This window comes from Pleuronectes platessa, chromosome 10 (assembly GCF_947347685.1).
Source record: "Pleuronectes platessa chromosome 10, fPlePla1.1, whole genome shotgun sequence".
Taxonomy (NCBI): Eukaryota; Metazoa; Chordata; class Actinopteri; order Pleuronectiformes; family Pleuronectidae; genus Pleuronectes; species Pleuronectes platessa.
This window is the reverse complement of record NC_070635.1, coordinates 12,931,985-12,957,154: the sequence shown is the minus strand read 5'-3', so window position 1 is coordinate 12,957,154 and position 25,170 is coordinate 12,931,985. Positions and strand designations below refer to the sequence as shown.

Here is a 25,170-nt window from a genome sequence, read left to right as displayed (position 1 = left end):
CTTTAAAAAAGGAGAACATGGCATCAGTCCTGCGGACTTACAGCAGAAAACGTGTGTGTTTGATACAAGACAGGTCTGTCCTCCGCCTCGCTCTACAGTGTTTGTATGTTCTGTCTGTGTTCGTGTGGGTTTCCTCTGGGAGCTGATATATGGGTCAGATGAATGAGAAACTCGAAACCTCACACAGGTGCAAATGTGGCTGGAGCTGTGTTTGTCTGCTTGTGTTATCCTGTCCAGAGTTTCCCAGCTGGTAGTGCATAAGCTCCAGTCCACTACAACTGTGGACAAACAAAGACACAATAGCCACTGCTTTTAGATAAGCAGAATGTGTTAAACACAAAACATTTTACAGTTTAAGTTCTACAAAAAACTATATTTTCCAATGAAGATTTATCCCCCAGTGAGAGAGAGAGAGAGAGAGAATCAGGCAGATGAAGAGTTTAAGGTTCCAGGGATCAGATATTCACCTGTATCAGCTCTCGACTTGGCAGTTTGGATAAACAGTGGAGGACTCGCTCTGACCTTCCTGTCAAACAGACTGATATGAATCACCTCGAACTCCTGTGAGCACTTCCAGCCTTCTCTGTGGGCAACACACCAATCGCGTCTCATTACCTCTTGTGTTTACTGAGATTTCCTCCCTTTCTCTGCACAGATAGTGGTGTTTCATTTCCCCCCAAGATTTGACCCTTTTGCTAAATACATAGACAAGACTCAAGCGCAAACACAGAGCCGTTATAGAATAAAAATCTCACCATAAATCTGCTGATTACAGTTGCAGGTTTGTTGGCGTGAGGGGGCCACAGGGGCCCCGTGAACCAGGATTACAGCTGTCACATACATCGCACACATGCAGACTTTACTTTTCTCCTCCTCTGTGCCCACTGATGTGGCCCAGTCATCCCAGAGACAAATGGGCCCAGACAAGGAAGACATTAGGCCTAGCTAAAAACAACATGCTAAGTGTAGACTTGCTCTCCCGCAATGCAAACACAAAGTGTTCACTCAGCGGCAATTATACACATTTTGACATGGACAGCAGGGGAGACAGTTTTCTTTATATTTATGTAAAACGCTGGTTTCGGGGAAAGATGTGGAGACAGTTTGTGGCGTCAAATCGTTTCTTAACATAAAAAAAAAGGGTTAAAGTCAACAAAGTAGACAGAGTATTAACCATGGAGATATGAAAGGACATTCAATGATGAGATGTCCTGCTTCCTGCATTCAGACTACATGGACAGAGGAGACACATGCAAGTTGGCCTTCTAGAATAAGTTTCCTAAACTCAAAGCCAGCAGTGTGAGGAATGCCCCTGACCCTTCTCCAGTTCCTCCACCCTGACCTTTGTAAATACAGCTATTCTTAACACCTGAATTGGTTCTAAATCTGAGAGTGCAGCTGGCCGGCATGATGTTGCACTTTGCCGACTGCAGAGCACATTTCTTCAGCACTAGATTACCTGGTTATCTGGTGTGGGTCAAATCAAAAAGTAAATCTGACTCTGGATATTACATTCAGTGAGAATGCTCCTGAAGACACGCCAGGGTATTTCCATCAATCTAAGCTTTATAGTTGTGGGGGGAGCAAGAACTTGCTGACATGATCTGTAACAAATGACTTACTGCGGCACTGGGAGGAGGGGGGGGGGGGGGGGGGGGGGGCTCCTCCCTGTGGATCCTCTCACATAGTGTATTTTCTTAAGAGAGACAATTAGCTATTGATGAGGCAGCCCGCCGCTAGGAGCTGTTGATATCAGGGAGTCAAAGGTCACTATTTGAAGCGGAAGAGCCAGTGGCATGGACCTGCTTCTCCTCTAGGGAAACATCACTGGCTTTTTTTTCTTATTTACATGCTGAGATTTTTTGGAGTAGTACCAGATGCTGATGGGATGTTAATTGTTATATATTGGTGACACATTTAGGTCAATGCAATAATATTGGTCGTATACAATTTCGCTTTTCATCCAAATTGTATTTTTTTATATTCAAGAAAAATGTTTAAATCCCGATTCACAAAAATATTGTTTATATAAAACTATTTTATTTTTAATTTTCGAAACGATGCTACTGGTGTGACTTTAGGGAGTTCAGTGTATGTTGGGCCACCACTTTGTTCCAGACTGAATTAACTCAATGATTGATGAATGGATTCCCACTGAATATTATACGCAGTCATGGTTCTCAAGCAATCACTGGACTTTTTCTCTTATGCCACCATGAAGTGGACTTTGGAGTAAACATCGTTGAGACATTGGTGTCTCCAATTAAAGATGTCAGTTATACTGATCCCCTTGTGGGGAAAAGAATACTTTGTTTTTCAATATTATTATCTGATACAGAGGATTTTCCAAACTGCCATCAGCCAAACCAATTTGTATTTTAATAAACAGAAGTCAATAACATAAAGCGCAGATCATGGCTGTTAAACACAAAACCAATGTTTGTCTACTAACAAATAATCACATGAAGCACAACATCATAGCTTTATCTACAGAAGGCACCTCTTAATTTCCTTTTTCAACTTAAGAATTAGCTGGCCGACCACTTATTTTGGTTGGCAGTTACAATATCTAACTAATAGCATATATGTAGTAAAAGTGTCTTACCCTCTGTCCAGCCATGGACCATTTCAGCAATAATAAATAAATAAATAGAAAATCTAATCCTTCCACTCTGTGATCAAACATATCACCAGACCGCAAATTAAATAGTGCAGCCATTACCAGAACACAAACATGTCTGTTTCCCGCTCTGGATGCCATTAGAATGTCTCAGTGTTTGTTTTAGTCATTGAGCAAAATGTGTTCTTTCTTCCTCTTCATTCTTCAACAGTATGCAAATCATAGCATTCATCCACAGGCCGCCATTGTTCTCCATCCAAACACAGCTTGTGTTTGTAAGTCTGTAATTGTGTGGTGTACCCTGCTCTGCTTATCTAACCTCCCCTCTTTCTAATCATGTAATATTTAGAATATATAAAAGTTATGTTACATCCTGTGGCTTTCACAGAGAGTGCAAAGGCCGCTTTGAGGCCTTTTATGAAATCCAGCTGGCTCGGTCCAACATTTCCAAAGTTCCACATTTATCTGAACCAGATCGGAGCCAAGCTCAGTCCAGTCCAGACATCAACCCCAGCAGCCTTGAGAACAGAAAGAGCATATTTTTTCTAGAGAGCATGAGCACATTTGTTTTTATGAAACACTGGGATCTTGAAGTTGTTTTGTACCTTATGGCGGTCTAACCTGCTGATGGATACTCCTGGAATCTGAAATGTGACTCATTCTAAAGTTGATCTTAATCAGCTAAATAACACCATTCACTGTCTGCGATAGGGCAGCTGGTGAATATGAACACACACACACACACACACACACACACACACACACACACTCACACGGAATCCATCCCACCCCTATAGTAACGTGCTTTAAATCTCCAACACCCTTCAGCAGGTGTGGGGCAAACCTTTACGAGAAACTCATTCTTTAATTACTCCTGTTCTTCGTTCACCGTTGCAAAATGCTACCACCCTGAACGTTGGCCCTACTTACTTTAGAACTATTCTTTCTAGCAGGGGCTCTGCAACATTAAAAAGAAGAAAATAATAGATGTGCATTCCACTGACGCTTGACACATTTTAGGCTTTAAAAAGCGCACTGCAGTTATTTTTGGTCCAACTGCTCCGCACATGAACAAAGAAGCGTGATAAAATGTCCGATTTGAAAGAAAGCACAGGTTGTCAAGTGCACCCATTTACATGCATCTATAACTCCACCATGGAACACATTAATGAGAACGCCTTTTCTGTCAGGTTCTCCCCGTCCTCTGCAGCAGCTCTCAGAAGCTTTCTGCCCGTGATTGAGTCTAAGCACTACCAGGTGTACTTGTAAAGGTTTTGGTGAAACTGGCACAGGGTCAACACGGGGTGGAGGAAGTAGTGGGGGGGAGGGGGGGGGGGGCAGAGTAGCCTACAGAGACGTGGAGTTGTATGAAAACATCAAACGGTCTGAGTCTGGCACAAGACTGTTAGGCTAAGGTGTCTGAACCTGTTATGGTGCGATTGTGCAGGGCTGTTGAAGTCTTTTCTCACGAAGACCCAGAGAGCCCCCCCCCCCCCCCCCCCCCCCCCCCCGAAAAAAAAACATAAGCATTTTTGACTCGTCGTTTGGAGTCGTAAATATTATTTTCAAGAATTGGCTCATAAATCTGGGCTGATTTTTATGGGTCAATCATAATGAAAGACAAATGAGGTGAGTTCTAAGATTTACAATCCCCCATATTCTCTGTGTGAGTGAGCCCAGTGTGGCAAAAAAAACAAAATCTTTTTCTCGTATATAAAATATTCCATTTTTAAAGGCACCGGAGCTACACCCGCAGCTTCGTGCAAAGTTATTTTTTGATCAAAAGATTCTTCCTCAATGACTTTGTTCTGGCATTAATCAGTTTGTGTAAAGAATAAGTTTATTCCTGATCGACAGCAGGATCCTTCCCTTGACTTTTGTTCTTCAAGAGTTGCGATAGTTTTCATTATCAAAGTAAATATACGTAACATTACACTTCCAAAATTAAATTCACTAGAAATGACCATGATTTGCGGTACTTAAAATAGTATATCTGTTTTACATTACATTACCATCTACTGTAACTTTGTTATTTTCATATGTGCAGATATACTGGATCTGTGATACACCAATTCATTTGAACTCAAAATATATATTGGGCTCTATTGGGTTAAGTTGAAATACCAGAACCACATTGTTACCTCATCAGCAGTATTATGCAGGAGCTTGGTCTAAATAGATGTAGATGCAGCCATGCATTGAGCGGACCCCCTGCTGTGCACAGAGTAAGGTCCCTCTCTCTCTTTTTTCCCTCTGGCTTTATTACAAGGGCCTCCCGTCCTGTTGGGAAAGTTAAACCTGTTAACTCATGAATAATGCTTGAGGGGGGGGGGGGGGGGGGGGGGTAATCTTTGCTGAGCATTTTCTCATCTAGTTCTCTTTCATTTTATTTTATTTACTGTAACGTGTTTAGTTCCCGGTCCCACATGTCAGTACTTTTCCTTTTAAAGGACTGCCGGGAATCTCTTATCTCTGTCATCCTGGGAGATGCACAAACAACAAGTCCTCACACGAAAACTTACTCTTACACAAGTTACAGACTTGATGCCATTGGACGAAACAGCCATTACATAATAAAAAGAGGATAACTGCGTCGGTAATATGAATGAGCACGTTTTAACCATTAGCGTTGAAATCTGATCCATCATTAGCTGGGAAGTGAGAGATTTGCCAAGGTAAACCGCTCATTCTGTCTCTTGTCATGTTTGACTGTCAGATTCACACACTTGGGAGCAGATTAAATTAATCTGGAATTAATCTTTAAACTCCTCTCCCACTTACTGGAGTAAGAGGTGCCATTATCTGCTCCATCCACTCCACGTGGTTCCTCCCTAAATAATGTAAGTGTTTGGCTCTGCACACCCCTTGTCATCCTCATACCACAAATATCTTCTCTCTGCTCCAAGGTATGTTTTGTTGACGTTGTTTTTTATAGCTCCGGATCATAATCTTGACAGTATCTCTCCTCCTTTTCCATGGCATGCTCTGTGATGTGATGGCTGGCTCTGGCTAAATAAGGCAAGAGAGCACTTTGCATTCTTTCTTGCCAGAGGACGGCTGATCCTCTGTAGTGCTTCGAGCCAAAACGCCCTTTTATCCTCTCAGAAATTGAGGGTTCTGTGGGTGTGCCAGCCGGTCCCTCTCCACCTAGACACTGTCATGCTACGGGGATGCATGACTGGCTCCTAATGGTGGTTTTCAAAAATCTCTTAGTGTGATTTATACTGCTAGGGCATGTTTTGCTGAGAGCCAGGTATGTCTCTCTTCAAAGTGAGCAGCAGTTGCGGGTAAAGCACACCTTCTTTCATCTCACTTTTCACTGAGGCAGTAATTTCCCCCTTTGTTATGCACTAAAGATACGGGCCTTGTTTAATTTTCCGAGCATGCATATTTTCCGAAAGTAATTGGAAGTCATTGGTTAGGTCATCAAAATAAGAAACGGCTAAATAAAGGAACTATTTCTTCTTTTGGTTTTAAACATAGCTTTGATCTGCCATAACAGATGGTTTCCCTGGTCTTTTTCAGTTCGAGTTTTTCCCTTTATAAACCAGAGAAATGTAATTTGCTAATTGCCGAAAAGCGAATTTAGGAAGGTAATTCTTTTAGAAACATTAAACTCTAAACTGTTTCTCATCAACGTTAGAGCAAAACGAAGCCAACAATGCAGGTCACGGCTGAATTGGCACATAAAGGCTTGTGCACAGTGGAAAGGCCTGAGTTTCCTCCACAAAGTTGACCAGCACTTAAATACTCTCTAATGTGACAGATGATTGATGAGCAAGAGACCCAGCTTGTTGCAGAAGAACGTATACATGGAGCCTCCTTGCAAAATACTCGAGCACCTCTTCTTCACTTTTCTTGTGTAACAAGAGAGGGCACTTATATCTATCAAAGAGCTATTATCCTATTTTATCTCAAAGTTGGAGTCGCCCTGTATCTTCTTTCTTTCTAATTTGGATTAATGTGTGTGTGTGTGAGTGTGTGTTTGTGTGTGTTTGAGTTTGATAGATTTGAGCTTTATAATTTGGATGAATGTGTGTGTGTGTGTGTGTGTGTGTGTGTGTGTGTGTGTGTGTGTGTTTGAGTTTGATGGATTTGAGCAGCAGTTACCTTTCCTCTCAGAGACAGGCCCGATGTGGTACAGTGATGGCGGGTACTGTATCACCCTATTTGTTCACACCAGTCCACATATGTCAGGGGTGCAATGGGGCCCAATGCCAGTGGAGAATGATGATACCTGACCCTTCCCAACAAGGTGAAAGGGATGATGGTAAACATGTTTTGGGTTTTGGTCAAATGTGGATTTGATGGTGTTAGTACTTTATTGTGGAGAATGAAATTACAGTTAACATTTTTATGAGTATATTGAGCAACAGTGCATGTGTGCAATACCAGTTTGTACTTTAGCAAGCCAGCAGAGGCGAAGTCAAGGCCCACATGAAAACAGAAACAACATTTATTATGCCAATACTCTTTCGTTGACTGTACTCACTTGCTTTGCCAAGCAAATATGTATTCCTTATCTGCTGGCACTGATATGGGTGTGAAACCTCATGAGGAATAGAACAGTTAACACATGAGTCATTTGGCCTTGTTAAGTAGGATCTTTGAAGAGAAAGCAGTCCGTCATGTTGATTGTGAGTTTGTTCCAGTTGGGCAAACATGTTTGCCCCAGAGGACAAACGAGTCCTTTGAGTCCCTTGAGTGTCAGTGCCAAGCGAGGATTATATTCATTTCAGTGGCACCTCAGAATAAAGACGTGTCTGTCCAAACAAAACACTTCCTCAACAACAGAGATAATTAAGGATTCAGGTGGAAACTGTCGCCTCTGAAGCATAAGAAATGTTCGGTTTTAGTGCATTTGAACAAGTGTTGGACTGATACTTATCTTCTATATTGACAGTGTTGAATCTAAGTCGACACCACAAGCGTATTGCATGTGTCTAATTACAGCATTCCCATTGGCTTTCCATCATATCTTTGAATCTTTGGTCGTCAATAGATGTGCTGACTCTACCCTTTCCCAGGCTCTGCCACCTGTCAGCAGTCAGATCACACGTCACAGCCAGCGTGGCATAGCAAAGCCTGTGCCAAGGGACAACATGACAGGGCAGTCACGTTATCGGGATGTTGATGATCTCGAATCACTGCAGGGTCTGTGCTCCATTTTATGTCCACCAACACCTATTAAAGCTTGACAGATAAAATTCCTTCCCCCTTGCACATCCTCCCTGATTTAGAAATCATTTGACTATAAAATCTTTGAAGGCCAGATTCTAATGGGAAAGATTACAAACACACACACAACCACACACATACACACAAAGCAAACTCATGCTCTGGCTTGTTTGATGATCGTACTGTAGGCAACATCTGTGCCAGTCTGATTGTGGAGCTGGATCAAACGCAATGATATAAAAGCTCTCACAGCCAAGAAATGAGTCGTGTTTGGAGATGTAACACAGAATGTGAGAGAGTGAGAGCCGGGTGTTGCTGTTGTTTCTGTCTACTGTACTTAACTGTCCCCACAAACCTCTGCTACATTAAGAGTCTTTGTTTTCCTCATTCTGGAAAACGTTGGAGTTCTTCTCCTACAGGCTCTGTTTCGGGCCCAGGCTTCGTTTTACTTTGAAATCCGAAAAATATAATACATTTTCATATGTCGCTTGTTTCCCTTGTAAGATTTGGGTCATACCTCCAGAGCAGCGTATTAAAACCCCCAAATTCTCCAGTTTTTAATACTTAGTAAATTCTGAAGCTCAGATTCTCCTCTCTTCCTGTCAAATGTGTTTTTACGTGTCAATCTGACTGGTGGAAGTAATTACCTGGGGTCATTATGGATTGAGAGCAACAATGATGACAGGGGGCTGCTTCTATTAGTCTGGATGTCAGGTTAACTAGATTGTGTCCTCATCCAAACCACTGACAGACGGGTGCCAAAGGTCTCCCTCTTCTACCGAGACAACAGGAGGAAACACATTTTGAAGAAGGGCGCTCTGCAAGGCGAAATACCTACCCCTCCATGTTAAAGAAAATGTCCCTCCTCTTCACAAGAGCTCATAGAAATCAGCAGCAGTTTTTAAGTTACCCCGCTGACAGACAAACAAACAGCGATGCTAACACTTAAATCAAGATCCATGCATTTCTCTTTGAGAAACTGTTAAGAAAGTGAAAATAAATAAATCTGGATCCAAGTCAGAACTTTATGCTTTCTGTGTTGGCCCAGGTCTCATCCTTCCACCAAGTTTCATGGAAATTAATTCTGTAGTTGTTGAGTAATTCTGCTGACAAACAAACAAAAGATAACCTCCAGGTGGAGGTAAAAAGAAGGAAATGGAGGGAGACTGCAATGGGTCCCGTTTGGGCACAAATCAGATGTTTTGACAGAAAGACTGTGAGCGATGGACGAGCTTTTTCCGCATCTCTTTTCCATTAAGTACGGTCACAGCCTGGCCAGAATGGAAACGAGACGGTGTACTGTCACAGCTGTGTGTGGGTCCACATCGGTCTGCTTCCTATTCCAAGAGCTGAGTCTAAAATAGATGTGGTCTCAGCACAACTGTGTTTATTGGACAGAGTTTGCACTCGTGCATTTCCCCACATGTCAGGTTGTTGAGAAGAGGAGGGAGCGGAGAAAGTCAGAGGTAGAGACGGAGCCAAGGGGAGTGAGGAGGAGGAGGAGTGAAGTAGGTTAGGTGGAAAGTCACTGAGGTCATTGTTGACAATATTTTCCAACTCCAACTTAAGAGAGAAAAGAGCTTTTTGAAAATTCATTCAATTGTTGAACATGAAATTAAACTATTTGGATTTTGGTGATAATGAAGTCTAAATTGAGAAGAGCACATTGTGGAGCTGTCTTTTATGGATAAAAAGATACAAAACAGAACTACAGCATGTGTGCCCACATGTGATAGTAAGGGAATATAAGGACTCAGTTTCAGAACTCATTTTAAGGATCTGGTCTTGCATCTATACGCACTCAGCTGGTTTTCACTAGAGACATAAAACCTGTTTGGCTGCAGCAGCTGCCAAGCAACATATGGGGAACGGCTTTGACCAAACCTTCGTCCAACTCAGAGTTTAAGTTTTATAAACAGAGTACTACATGGGCATTCATCAACAAAGTCACAGACATAACACTAGCAACCAGCTTCATCTTGTTTCCATACCATACCCAAGCCTGATGTTTCCCCCAATTACAGACATGTGCATTGTAAAAGATCCAAGTAGAAAGCCTAACATGACTGAACTGGAATATCATTTGGAAATTTCTCTCCGAACCCTTCTCAACCCGGTCGGGTATCATCTTTTCAACACATGCTGAAAAAAATCGAGCCCCATGATGAATTTTGGGACATGTAGCCAGGTGCAATTATGATAATGCATGACACCCACTGTCTGTTAAGTAAACTAGTGTTTTATATTGTATTTAATGTTGTGTATTTCTTGTTTTCGCTGTACCAAGAGCATTCCCACCCATGACCTAAAAACCAAGGAAACTACCAAACCGTGATATTTGTGTACCCTCACACACACACTTTGACTGCATTATGGCAGATTTTGTGACCACCACCCCAACCAGACCCACCACAGTCTGTTGACCCCCTTGTTTATATCTGTGTCAGGCCATTGTCTGGTCTGCTGAATGAGAACATGCCTTCAGTCTGCTCTCCGCTCCACTACGTATCTGTGTCAGTGGTGGTGAATGTGAGGAAACCCTGCTGAGGAGGTGAAAGGGGGGCAATGGCTACAAAAAAGCAGAGGGAAGAAAGGCAGGCTATTTACTGGGGGGGATGCGGTGAGGGGTCACCCCACCTGGTAGCTAAGGAATGACTCATTAGACAGGCAGGCACTAATGAAAGATTTGTCTGTCCTCACATTGGCCCTCGCTGTCATGACTCTCTCCTCATCTGGAATTCTGCAGATTCCACCTTTCGCTTTCCTCGACTGTTTCTCTTTGACAGAGTCAGATATTATCTTGATGGCTGGTTTAACGCAGAGTTTATTGAAGAAACTTACCAGGAGATAATTAGCCTGTCCTTTAAGTGCTCGGCTCAACTTGTTAAATCTCTCCGGGATAATAAAAGGGTGCACGAGGCTAAACAGTGGGATTGTGCCCCCGAAATACCTAACCACCCAAAGCTGGGGGGAATGATTGCAACTGACAAAAACATAAACTTTCACTGAATGTCCAGTGTAAACACATCAATAAACACAACAACCCCCACCCACCCCTCTTTCCATCAGGGGACAATGAGCGCCGTTGAACTCTGGGGGCCAGGTTTTGTGTTTATTGGAGCTTGGTATGCCTTGTTATCGAATGCCTCCGCCAGGATCGAGTGTCACAGGCCAGAAACCTGATCTCCTCGCTGATCCCGTGAGACACGATGTGTAGAGGAAGTCCAGGTATAACATCCGTGAAGGAAATCAAATCAGAATGAGTTAGCGTTGGTTTATTTGCATGTTCCTTACACAGCCAGTAACGTAAGAACATAGTCCAAGCATGCTTTACCACAAACGTTTTTGTTAAAGTTCTTCACGAAGCAGGTATCTGTGTCGAAGACGGCAAAACACACACACACACACACACACAAGGCAGCACATCTGACTTAGTCCTACACTGCAGGTTAACTGTTTTTCTCATCTCTAGATTAATCCCAGATTTACGAGCTGTTGTAGTGATTCTGTTCCCGTCCCATGCCTTGGATGAGTGTCTGCTTAGAGACTTTCACGCCCTGTGGGTCCTCGCCTTCCTGTGGGCCCTGCTCCCAACGACAGAGGCTTCTTCACTCTGTGTGGCCTCCGACTAGGTTTTCTCTAATCTAAACCATGATCTCCATGTGTCTTCCATCACGACTTCCAAAGCATTTGAATAAACTCCGGGCAACAGGAACAAATTAATTAATGTCTGTATTCTTCCGTGCACTTTGCAGACGGGGCCAGTGTGCAGCCTGTGCGTATCCTTGCATGTGTGCAGCGGGCTCATGCACACGCCCACTCACATTTTCCACATAATTGTCTTGATCCACCGTTTGGTTGCACTCAAAACCCAAACATGTTGAAAGTGATCTCATTCTTACCTGCATTCCCGCTTAATGATTTCCACCTGAGTGCTATAATCTGCTTTTATTGACCCATCATTCACCCCTTTTTCTATTTAGGGAAAAGGGATAAAAAGAGCAAAAAGAAAAGGCCAGTCCATAAAGTAGCATGTTACAAGCCGACGCACATGTTGGGAGGTCTCTCACCTTAATTACTCGTGTTTACTCTTCATAAATGTTTGAACAGGAGCTTTCCCTAACGGGGCGAGAAAGGAGACAGGGGAAACCAAACGAGGAGGAAACTCCGTCGATGTTAGTTTGCTGCCGTTTCCTGACTGCGTGCAAAAGGCCATTATGCATTCTGTAAACTCAAGGGTTTCTGATGAAAATCCATCCATCCTCCATCCTTTCACATGGCAGTCAGTGATGTGGCAGCGCTGGCTCACACGACACCGTGCTCTCCCAGTTGGCTACAGTTTGCCTGACCTCAGTCTGACCACCGGTACCTCTCACAGACTCTGTGGCCTTCACTGTCCAGTAGAGCAGCGTCGGACCGCTTTAGGACACAGCTAAATGCAGACATGGGCAGGGCACTGGCTCGGGGATGAAGTCCACTGTCAAGGTCCAGCTCTGACCAGAACAGGGGCCATTGTCACAAAGCTTCATTTTACAAACAGTTGCTCAAGGTGATGAAAGTATAATGAGAGTATTTATGAGACAAAAAAATTGCATTGCTTAGTTATTTTTACAATTTGACTTCCCCCGCAGATTTAAATAGCTGGTATATCATCAATCCATCCATTATCTGCTTATCCTTTTGAGGGTCAGGAGCCTATCCCAGCTGACATTGGGCAAGTGGCAGGCCACACCCTACACAGGCCAGCCAGCGTTTTACAGGCTGAACAAATAGAGACAAACAACCGTTCGCAGAACATGCAAACTCCAGAGAAAGGCTCCGGCCAAACTCAGCATCAAACCAAGATACTTCTTTCTCTGAGGAGACGGCGCTAAACACTGGTATAGCCCTCACCAGAAAATTTGAGGCTTAGTTGAAATCTTTCTGAGAATTTTCTCCGGGTATTTGCAAATGTGGCCACAGAACTTGGCAATTCTGCCAGGCTGCAACAACAACCACCTTCTGCCATCTGATTAATGAAGTTGCCAAAGCAGCAGCACCAGATATGCTGCCACACATAACATGTTAGGAACTCTACTTACTGCATCATGCTTGCAGTACTGTATAACCTAATTCCTGGGTATATGTATATATAGTGTGTATGTATTTAAGCTGACAATCTTCAACCCACTCGTGCTCTGCCAGTATTTATAATGCTTACAGATACTGGTGTGATGCTGCTTCTGTCACTCATGCACCTCATTTAAGTTTTCCCCAGGTTGTAAAGTTTGTTTGTTGTCACTCCCGATGCTTCAGCCGTGCTTGTGGGTCTGATGAAGTCTCCTCTACTGCCCATGTTAGTTTGCCAGTTGCCACAGCGATAGCAACAGACCACATGCAAAGACTGGCAAAGTTGGTGACGACAGACTGACGACTTTGTTCACCGCTGACCTACTTTACTTCAATATCAGTACCTTGCTGTGGTGGGCGTGACAGATAGTGATGAGGAAAGGTGTAGCACAGACACAGCACAGACACATTTATGCCTCGCAGCTATTTTGGAAATAATAATTATTTTTGCAGTAGCAAATGTTCCATAGTCTCATTCGTTGTGTTTCCTCCTCAACGTCAGATTCTCTGCTGTTGATTCCAATCGTGAATCGTAAGGACGCTTCATATACAACCACCAGTATGATGCAGGGATCCTCCTTCTTATTGGAGCTACTGAAAGCAGACCCAGTTTTATTTACACCTGTGTGTGCGGGGTTGTCCTGCCCAGTGGGGTCTTTGTGGGTTTCCTGGCTGTGCTTTGGTTGTGGTTTATGTTTTCGCCAGCTGCACGAAGCATGAGCAGCGGTAGTCATCCCTTTCATTTTATAGCTCTTTCTGGAAATAATGGAAACAGAAGAGCGACCGAGCATCGAGGATATGTTTGTCTGCAGGAAAATGAGCGAGGTTAGTTCTGGAAACAAATATTTGTTAGCTGTCCAGCTTTGAGTGGCAGCGACTGGTCTCAAGTTGAGATTGGCATGTGGAGATAAATAAAAAAGCCACCCATGACTCAAACAGGCCTCGCATTAACGGAATGTGCTGGCACTGACACTGACAATCAGAAGGTGTCTGAAGCAGCACAAAACAGATTGGCTTTAAAAAGTTGTCTTCTTAGCAGTCGCACAACCGTCCATGAGGTCCTGTCACGTCTGAATGTTTTCAGGACCCACAGCGGGTTTTTCTTCGCTCTCTTTTACTCCTGGCATTAGAGCACATTCCTGATGATTATAGAAATTCCATGAGTACTTTTATGATTGTTATAATTATGTGAGCATTACATCCCCGTAGCTGTTCCAGCTGAGAAAACGTGATCGTGTATCGCAATTTTAAGAGGAGAAAACAGCTGCTCTCTGTGGCACATCAATACGAGCCATCAAAGAAACACTTTCGCTCTGTTGAGTCATTCCACTGTCAGGTACTTGTCAGTAAAAGCCTTGAATGTGAAATGAAAAAAAGAAATGGGCTGCTTGTCCTTAGATGCACTCCTGCATTCTTTTGATTTTACGGCTGCCGTGTCTTTTGTGGTAAGAGGAGAAACCGACAACATGATGTGACGCCTCAATCGACATTAAAAGAGTATATTGAATTAACTTAGCTGCTGCAAACTGTTCGTGTTGTTACTTTAGCCGGATCATGTTTTGCGGTGCCTCAACTTCATCCTTCATACCTTCCTTTGTTCTTCTAGTCCTTGGTTTGCTTTGGCCCGACAACGATCCATGACAAATGTAGTGAGCTATTGAGTTTGAAGTTTCAGGTGGTTTTTAGGGTTTCAGGTGAACGTGATTTTGAGAGCTGGGTTCACAAGCATTTCCTCTCAATAAATAAGTGCCTGGGCTCTTTTCCTAAATAGGGAAATGCAGAAGACCGATACTTTTTGGGTGCATATCTGTGCCAAATGGTATGGAACTAATCTCCACTGAGATATTTCTCATTAGAGGGAGGTGCAACGGTGTGTGGACCACGAACTGGGAGAGGGAAGGAACTTTGTGTTCCTGCAGATGGGCTTCATTTAGAGGAATAACTTTCTGTCAGTTTTATTGTGGTCCATACTACAAAGCTAAGCAGAGGAGCACGAGCTCTTTAAGAATGGCAGTAGAACTGAGTCTGCGTGGAGGAGTTTCTCTGCCAGGTTGTTGCTGATTGACACATACTTGCACCATAGACTGTATTTAATGGACAATATGATGGCTCCCAAGAAATGTAAATCCACAACATCTTGATCGCCACCTGGTGGCTGGCTGCGCTACACGTCGTAAACCGGGCTGTCTCCATGTTAGTGGATGGGACAAACTAAAAAGTCAAAGTACATGTCAAACACATTTTGTTTTTTAAACGGGTGAAACTTCATGATAGACAGCTGAGACTGACTTCTGATTGGTTGAGTGCCCCTGATTTCTGCTGCACAGACGCAAAAGGGCAACTTACTTATCTGGGAATGTTTGGATTCATTTAAGGATAGCAGGAGAAATGTCGTCCATCCATCTTTATATACAGTCTATTATATGCACGCAAACATGCGGATGAGATTTATTTAAATCCTGGATGCATTTTTGTTGTGCTGCTCTGCTGTGAATTACACAGAAATATCACTGAGCACTGCTGGGTACAATTTATCTGTTGCCAGATAAACATCTAGTGTTCGTGAGGACGCTCAGTTCAATGGAAAAAACATTCATTCAAGACTTGTGTTGAGGTAGCACCACAAATCAAGTTTGCTTGTTTATGGTGAAGGTGTGATGAGTAACTCAGAGTATCTCCCATCTGTGTTTCCGCTCCAGTGATCTCAGAGATTTGTCTGTTTGGAGATCTGTAAACTAAAGTCTGAGTCAACTTCCTGACCACGGAGCCGTGCGGCCAGAGAAGAGGGTCCAGCACTTAAAAGCTTTGGTTCCTTGGTGACTGAGCCCTTAATTTGTCCAAGCCAGAATCATGGAAATGAGTTTTGGTTTATGTCAGCTACATAGACCCCAAACTAAACTATTAAAAGATATATAAACCAAGGAATTTATTTTAGATACAAAAAATTGACAAATACAGAGGAATCAAAGCAATCTAAGTGTGAAACTGTATTCCATTATTGAGTTGTTTTCTACATTTTCCAGCCAAGAAACTGAATGTTATGATCATAAATAATCTACTTTTTATCAGTAGTATAGGATTTACAAAGTGCTTTATCACACACAGTGTTGATGATAATAGAATCTGAAGTTTAAGAAGGAGTAAATATAATATAGCTATCTACAAAAATGTGTCTGTCTGGGAAGTCGACTTTGGCAACCGTGATTTGCTCAAGCTGGGAGTTCCACAGTCGGGGGGGCCAACTGAAAAGTCACAGTCACAGCTCCTTCCTGTTATTTATAAAGGCATAAATCACCAATATCATGCAGCTTCCCCTCCTAATATACCTCTGGACTTGTTGAGATTTATTCCTTGAGGATGTGGGTGCCAGTGACTTACCGGTACTCTTCCATAAAAGACCAACACTCATCTACTCGTCATATGTGTCTGAACCATGTAGGGCGCTGGGTGCACTGAACATATAAAGCTGCGCTTCACTCATACGAAATATCACCAGAGTGATAAATTAGAAACAAGACATCGCCTATAGATAAGGAACCCTCTTGTAACTGGAGTGTGAGGTGTTGGATTTCAGCAAGCAACATCATCAAATCTGAGCCAGTTGACCACATATGGCTCAGTCCCAAGCTGTGTGTGTGTCTGTGTGTGTGTGTGTGTGTGTGTGTGACACAGAGGCATCTCCAGTGTTGTGTTTTTCTGTAGCAGAAAATGACACCAATAATATGAATGTGTAGTGTAACACTGCGGTGGATGTCCTTTCCCTGCAATAACATGTCCTGGAAAAATGTTACCCAAAGTTTGACTCAAATTTAAAGTTTTATTATTTAACAATTCTTCATAAATATCTCTAAAGAGGACAATGTTGTTTATATTATTGACTTTAACCTGTGTTTTTAAGGCCACTGGTAATGGATCATGATTATTCATTGCCGTTTGCTGCGTGTTCTGACGCTGAAGCTCTCCCAGTAAATCAACAAACACACAGTGAAACCAAGCAACGCAAGAAGATTATTTTTCAAGAAAGGGGGGTGAAGACAACAACCCCCATGAGTGGGTCTTTGCTTTTATTCAGCGGTCTTTTGTTGTTGTTTTGATTGAGAGACCTCTAGTGGTCGAGGTTAAATATTGTTTGTTTAACATTATGAAAACAAAACCTTATATCTAGCTTGTTTACAGGTTTTCAGTGAGAATCTTTTCATTAAAAATTTTGATTTAGATTTTCGGACTGGGCCCTTTGCTGAGTCAGTCTCTTGCCCTTTCACACTCAGATTCTGTGCTTTCAAAAAATCATAAAACAAACATGTCGGATTTCTACAAAGTGGGTTGATTGTGGTCTGACTGGGCCACAGTATACCAGCTGTCAGTGTGTGTGAAGTTTAAAGTATGTTGTGTCAAAAAGGTTGTGTGTCCCCAAGTTCCGGTGTCTAGAAGTATTGCCTGTGCATGTCCACAGAACTGGCAACACTCTCTGTTTCTCTCCCTCTCTCCATCTGTCTCTCAGTTCATCAGCTGAGGGGATTTACTCAATGGCTGAGGAGGAGGACGCCAACAACAATAATGAATAGAGGCTTGTTGCTGTGAATCCCAAGCGAACGCACTCATCAGTGTGTGTTTCTCACACTTCTGAATAGAAGTAGCAGCAGCTGTTTGTAAAGACGAGGAGTTCATGGGCACAACTGTGTGCTCTTGTGTGCGTGGAGGGTGTACTCAAGGCAATATGCACCTCTGTTTGGCTGCCTGTTGGTTTCTCTCAATTGCATGTTTGGGTGTAAAAGTTGTAACTCATGCACACTCATGCACTAACAGTGATAAATCATTTCCCTTACCATCTGGAGAGGATTGTAACAGCTGCAACACACTGCAACATGCTTGTCACGTCTTAATCTAGTGAGATGGAGGGAAAGAAAGAAAGAAAGAAAGACCTTATATCCTTCCTATAAGTTCTTCTTCTTTTTTTAAATGTCAGTAGCATCTTCTACATAGATAAATAGTTAGGTAGGTCTGTGAGTCAGTTGGTCAGTTGGTCAGTTGGTAGGTCAGTCGGAAGTCGAGTAGGTTTGTGTATAGGTAGGTAGGTAGGAATGTGTTGGTAAGTAGATAGGTAAGTTGGTAGGTAGTTAGGCAGCTGCATAACACTAAACATAGTAACTAGAAAGTGAGGGGAGAAAAAGAAAGGTTCTGAGAAACAATCTGTCTCATTGTGTTCGTCCATATCAGCCTCCAAGTAATAAAGTATCAGTCGAATACAATAAAAACCTGTTAGTATCTAAATAAAAAGCGTAACACAGAGAGTGGCTGTACTGAGCTCTGTGTCCTCTGCATTGGACTGGAGTGTTGCTGTATGTGGCTGTATCTGCAGCAGTGGGTTTTGCTGAGTCAGAGAGAGAGAGTCAGCAGTGATGAGTGAGCTACTGAGATTGTGCTCAATGCTGCCCCTCCTTGGCAGACTCGAGCAACTGCACCTAGGGTTAAGGATTGTCAGGCAGTTGCAGGAAATGTTTTGCCTCCATCACAAGCATCTGTCTTCCGCCTCGTCCCCTCCTATATCTCTCTGTGGAGAACTGACTAATGGGTGTATTGTGTATCACAGCCGTTGTGGAGGCTATTGGCTTAATGGTTCCTCAATGACTATGGTAAACTACAGATCTGACGTTGTCAGCAGAAAAACATCCTCTGTTTGCTAATTCTCTGCAGATGTGCTCTGAGTTTCTCCTACTGTTCTTTCACTGTTCCTCTTGTAGGATCCTTTGCTTATTGAGCTAGTCGGAATAATTTCGGCCAATGATTCAGATCACCAAGTGAATTTGAAGGAGGAACATGTGATGTGAATGATTCATTAAAACACTAGTAGTTATGCACTTTATTTTTCAAGAGAGGGTACAGTCATCCAAAATCTCTCCTCATCATCAGTGTTATTCATTTCAACTCATCTCTCCATTTTCTCCTTTTCTCTCTCCACACAGAAAAACTCTACAACTCCACTGGACGTGAGCTACGTAGAGCCCTCTTCTCCCTCAAGCAGATTTTTCAGGTAATTATTTCTCTCTCCTATAGTTCTCATTGACCTCTTAAAAATGACTGTTCTTAAAAGAGCAGCTCACAAGATCCAGTGCCTTTTGTGTTTTGTGTAGTAATATCAGCAGCAGTTCTTGTGAGGTTTACCTTGCCATGCTTTTTCCAGGGGCACTGAGTGTTTATGTCCATGTACGGACATTAACGTGAAAGGGCTAAATGTTACGTTCTCTAACACTTGGACTTGGTATTGTTTTCCTGCTGCCGAGTCTGCCTCCGTGGCACACGCACACACACACACACACACACACACACACACACACACACACACACACACACAAGCACACACACACACACACACACACACAGTGGGCTGGGCTGGACCGCTGGGCAGTCGACTGTAGAGGGGGAGGGTTAAGTGACAGTTGGATGAAAAAGAAAGCAACAGATTCAGAACAGATTAGAATGGCTCACTTTTTACATGTGGCTCTGCGGGGCTTCAGTTGAACAGAATACTGATCATTCTTGTTTTTTAATAAAATGTCCACTCACTTTGATTTATTTCAGTCATATTTCTCTACAATGCATCACAGACTTGTCCATGTAGGACTCTCAGAGCTGCTGTCCGTTCTATTTCTTTAGAGACACCCCCGTATGTTTAGAGCATTTGCCAAATGACTGGAGTCTCCATCACAGATCTATGGTAAAGCTCTTCTGGAAGCACTTACACTTCCTCCTGGGAGAGAAGGAGCCCCGACCACCTCCCGGTGTTTATTGCCCCTCTTCCTCTGCTTCCCATCTGAACTGTAGAGAGTATCAGAAAATGTTTAAACCTGCAGAAAGTCTCCTGCTTGGCCTTAAATTACCAAGTCATGGACAGGTGTGAGAGATGCAGGTGGTTTTGTCATCTTGGGCTAAATGTGGGATGAGGTGGGGAGAGCCGAAGCCACAGGAATCCATCTGAACAAGCTGCAGGCCCATCCCAGCGCTCAATGCCCTTTCAGTGGCTGTAAGTTAATGTTAGGAATTGAAGTTAGATTAGATTTATTCAGCTGAGGAGGGAGAAATGAGAAGTGTGCTCGAGCCCTCTGGCAAACCAAAGAACAAATAAAGGAGTTTGAGTGCATGTTCTCTGCATCACCTCTTTTATACTCCTTAATAAATCTGTAATAAAATGTGACACGTGTTGTGTAGCAGTGTTTAAGTTAAAGCAATAGAACTCTTCTCTTTTTAGGAGGGACATATAGTTTACTATAACTTAGTGATAAGTAATATAAGTTAAGAGTAATGAGTCATATTTATAAGCTGTGAACATTGATTTAAGTAAAAAATCTCATCTGCAATTCTGTTTTTTTGAGGGGATTGATTTACTTCTTTATCACAACTCTTAAAGTAAACCTGCCTGTTTGGAATGGGCTGCTTGTCTGGCCTGTGGCGATGCTGGTTACAGCTTTCGCTCTGAAATTTAAAAGTGACCTGCAGTAATGAGCCTCTGCAACCAAAGGCTGACTGCAGGACTCAGAGCTGTTCACCTTTTTATTCAAAGTTTGGTGACGCTCCAGAATCAGCTGATGTCGTGACCATGCTGTTGATTTGGGATTGACAACGTCACTAAAATTGAATAGTCCAAGCTGCCGCTGTTACAGAGCGCTGGGCCCATGCTTAATAAAAGTCTAGTAATATTGAATGGATCACATGTCCAAATCTTACCGAATGTCGACACTGCACCTAATTGGACCCTCAACAATACACATGAGAAGTGTGGAGCCGGTAAGATGAACAGCTCTGGAGATCTGTGTTCCACACACAGACAGACAGAGAGATTTCAGGAATTATTACACAGATTATTAGAAAGGTTTTCACGAGTTGTGTGAGCTGTCAAACAACAGGATTCAGTTTGTTATTTCTCTGCAGGCTCTTTCACTCATAACCCCTTGCTTCTCCCCAGGATGACAAGGACCTGGTGCACGAGTTCGTGGTGGAGGAGGGACTGACATGTTTGATAAAAGTGGGAGCCGAAGCCGACCAGAACTACCAGAACTACATCCTCAGGGGTATGTCTGCTGCAGAATGGCACCTATAAACAACACAGCATGCTTTCCTCTCCTGTACTTCCTCACACCTCTCCGCCTGATCGAGGATGTTATTAATCAGTCCCGTAACACTTTTCTTTCCATAAACCTCTCCAGGACCACATGTGTTTACATGCACCATGTGAATTGATGATTCTGCTCATCGACTTCCTCACACTCACACACTTATGGTAGATAAACAAACTCCAATGTGTGTCTCAGTTCAGCCTGAAGTGAGGCCAAGGGTTAATTTATTTGTCCCATGTCGGGGAGGTTAAAGATCACACGTGATGTGGTCGGGGAGGGGCAGCATGTTCCGGAATACTAGAGGACAACAGCACTCCAAGGTCGCAGCCATTTAACAGCCTGTTGTGAAGGGGCGGGCTACTCACTTAAGTGTCTAATAAAATTTCTGGCAGGATATTGCAGATCATAAAACTAATTTTCCCTCCTCTCCCTCTCTATTTTTTTCTTTCACTCTTGTTTTATTTTTTCTTGTGTGTTCCCTTAACTTTTTGCTGCACTTCTGTTTTTTTAACCTGATGTTATTGCTGGTTGTCTGTCAGTTGGCAGGATTACACAAAAGCTACTAAACCAATTTTTTCATAACTTGGTAGAAGTGTGGGATATGGGCCAAGGAAGAACCTGTTCACCTTTGGAGCAGATTCAGTTCAGGGGCGGGTCTGGGATTTATTTTTGCCACTTTCTTTAACATTGTGAGATGGTTAACTGTTTTTTGGGCATTTTTGTGAATTTCTAAAGAAATAATGCAGAATTTTGTGCAGATCTGATAACGATCCAGATTTTGTGAATCAAAATGAATACTTTTAGGAGGGTGATCTTTATTAAGCTACAGTAACAAATAATCCCTTTAACCTTAATCAAAGAACGGATATTTTGCCTCTCTACCTTTAATGTAAGATGGCTTTCTACGTACATATTACCGCCATATATATTTATCTGACCTCAACTTATGTTTATGTGATGTGATGTGGCCAATCAACCTTGGAGTAAGTGTGTGCTCTACGAGTGACCTTATAGTTAATTCATGTTTTAATGAACAGAATATAACACCAGATGTAAACAAATGCATAAGCTTGTATTCAACTTTTCAAGACTAAACTTTTTATTGCTTCAGTAAGCTAACTTGAGTCTAAATCAGATGTCAGCCCCCACTCATCTTTAAATGATTAGGTGCTTCATGTCCCTAAAAGCTTGTGTTGTAATTTTGTCAACTTGCCCTTCGGTGACCTTTTCTGTCACTGAACAACATCAAAGAGCAGAGGACGGGCGTCTTCGACAAAGTAATGCTGTTGCCTGATGAGCAGGTTATAAACATGAACATGATCCATGCCTGGACGGCCTCCGTCGGCTCTGGTCTTTTAATGTTTGATGCTTCATCTGAACTTGGCCTGGTCTGACTCAGACAGATAAATCACACAGGTTAAATGGCCAAGAACAATGAGAGAGCAGGAGAAGAACAGGCTTTTCTCCCAACGTCAGAGTTGACCACATGTCTCATTGTGCCTGTTGTATCTTTTCACTCCTCCTCATTGTTCGGTACTTTTTCCCCCTCCACCTCCCAGAGAATTCTGATAAAACATTCTCAGTACCTTTCTGTCGGACTCTTTTTATTCTTTCATGTGATCCTTTATAGTTTAATCTCCGCAGGCTGCACCGTTTCCCTCGTGTGTCTCCACATCACAACGAGAAACTAACCCAAGCTGCCCCTCTCCCGAAAGCCCGTTTAACCTGCTTCAACCCTGTTTCAACCCATGACCTAATTTCTCCTGACCAGCTGAGGAAATGTGGGGTGTAGTAATATATCACCCTCCCTCGTGAGCCGTGTGTTGGAGAACACAAGTCGAGCATGTGCTGGAACGCAGATGCACGGGTCAGAAATGTATATAGATCTGGCTGCTTTACTCTTGATGCCTTCCAAGAGGAGCTATGTCATAAGGATTCCCCGGAGGAGAGTAAATTAGCTGCCTGAAATGTTCACACTTACTCACAGAGAGGAAGCGAAGAGAGCAAAGCATCTTTAGTCATTGCTTCGGCATCAAACTCTGAGCATTTCTAATATGATATTTCTCTTTGCTGTACTGTCTTTCAAGTTGAGGCCAGTAAAAAAAAAAGGAATGTGAAGCCTTGAACCCATCTGTCTGGTGTACATTACCCCCCCCCCCCCCCCCTTTGACAAAACAATCTTGCTCTCTTTCATGAATAAAATTCAACCTTATGGGTCTTTTGTAGTTGAAATAGGCACAAGTCACACGTGTACGGCGGTCTGAATGCATTTTATAAAAACAGCTTCCCAGCCTTTAATCTCTGGAACATTGCCGTCATTGTAAATGGTAAAGTTCCTGCAGCCCTCCCAGTAATCTACACCTTCTCAATTTATTCTTTCTCCAATTTTTTTCACTCCGCCTTCTCACCCTGGAGGTGTCTGTGGCCGGTTAGTGCTCCCTCAGTGATGTGGGTATTTTCTGGGTCGGCTCTGGCCCCTCTCCGCGCCCCTCACACCTGGCTCGGAGGGCTTCCAGACCTGGACTTAGCTCCTTGGAGGCCTGAGTTTCTTTTCTTTTTTTTGGAGGGGGGGGGGGGGGCTTTGTATGCCTTTATCACCCCATCAGAGGGGCAGGGTGTGAGGTCACTGTTTCAGAGGTGCCTGTGCCATCTGGTACTCCTGTAAGCTTCACACTCAGCCTTAGGTGAGGTAAAGGATGATGAAGGGCTTGTTAGTGACATTCATTATTCATTTTTAAATTAGCATTTGCAATTCTTTGTTGTAGGAACTAAAAACAGGTTGTGCTACATTCAACATAGAATATCTACACAAGGATTATTTTACAAACAGACAGCATTCAATTCAAATTATATACATATCACTCTTGCCTTGCAGAGTGATACTAACAAACAAACAAATGCAGATGAACTTCCGTGGAAGGAATTGAACCGTGACACTGCAAAATATGCGAATGATCTTTGTCTGAGAGCAATATCCCTAAAATGATTAAGTCAGTCTTTATTGTGGTTTCCTAGGCAGCTGTTTAACATGCAAGTATAATTTACCAGAAGTCTAACTTGCCTGAAGCGATTTGATGTGGAATAAAATCAAAGAATAAATTTATGGAAAATTAGTTTTAATGCTGGGTTTTTATGAGGAGATGAATATGTAAGATCAAATATTGTCCGAGTCAAGTTTAGGCCCCTGTCCCCCGGGGTCACGACTCCAGAACTCAATCACCCAGAGAGTTGTTTTTCTTTTTAGAAATTGAATAAACCAAATTTGGTCACGATGAATTAGTTTGCCCACCTGTGGCTCCACTCTTGTAACCAAAGAGCTTGAAAGTCTCTTGAAGTTAGTGATATAGACCAAATTGCAGATGCAAAAGTTGTCCACAGTGCAACATATTTAGGGGTATCTGATATTTTGTTGACCCAAAATAAAAAAAAATTGCAGTTTTTATTGTAGATTTTTTAACTTCTTTTTTATTAAGGCACAAAATAACATCAGCAGCGTGTGCAAAAGGTTAAGAAGGCTTTGGCACAAGAATCACACAAGGCAAAGTTGCCTACAGTTATAATTCTCTGAATAGCTGTGACAAAAGTAATGACCGTGTTTTAATTGGTAAAAAAATGCGAGCGGCAGACATGAGGGCAGATTAAAGACGAACCAATTACAGTCGACTTGAAGCAATTATTCCCTGCTTTGAAATGTTCACTGTTGACATTCCTCTCCGTGACCTCTGTTTTCAGCTACACTTTCTGTGTTTGCACTTTGTAAAGGCCGCGCCACTTCTGTCTGCACTCTGCTGTTTACAAAACACCGGCCATAAGCGTCGGTGGAATCAAACTGGTTTTTCATCTATAGGAATTCACCAAAACAGCCTTTTTTTTCTTACAGCTTTTCATCTCGGACACATTTTTAGAAAACACATTCCTGAGCTTTGTGTAAATGATGGTCACACCCAAAAGGCCATATCTCACATCACATGCTGTGTGATGTTGTATATACACCGGCTTACATGCTTTAACCTATACCTGAATTTATAGCTTCCACACAAACGGGGGCTGAGATGTCCAGAGGTATAACTGTATCAAATAAGTCATACTCTTTTTACATGTTATGCTTTTATCTCCTCTTTTCTTCCTTTCTCACATATGTCTCTTCCTATA

The 25,170-nt window shown here is 42.7% G+C and overlaps 1 protein-coding gene across 1 annotated transcript in view; it reads left to right on the top strand.

Moving 5' to 3' along the window:
- The window catches only part of fhod3b (formin homology 2 domain containing 3b), a 79,314-nt gene that overhangs the window by 32,039 nt on the left and 22,105 nt on the right, over positions 1 to 25,170 (top strand). The window contains exons 4-5 of the mRNA XM_053432684.1: positions 18,871 to 18,938; positions 20,868 to 20,973. Coding sequence (XP_053288659.1) covers positions 18,871 to 18,938; positions 20,868 to 20,973 — 174 coding nt within the window. The remainder of the gene's footprint in view (positions 1 to 18,870; positions 18,939 to 20,867; positions 20,974 to 25,170) is intronic.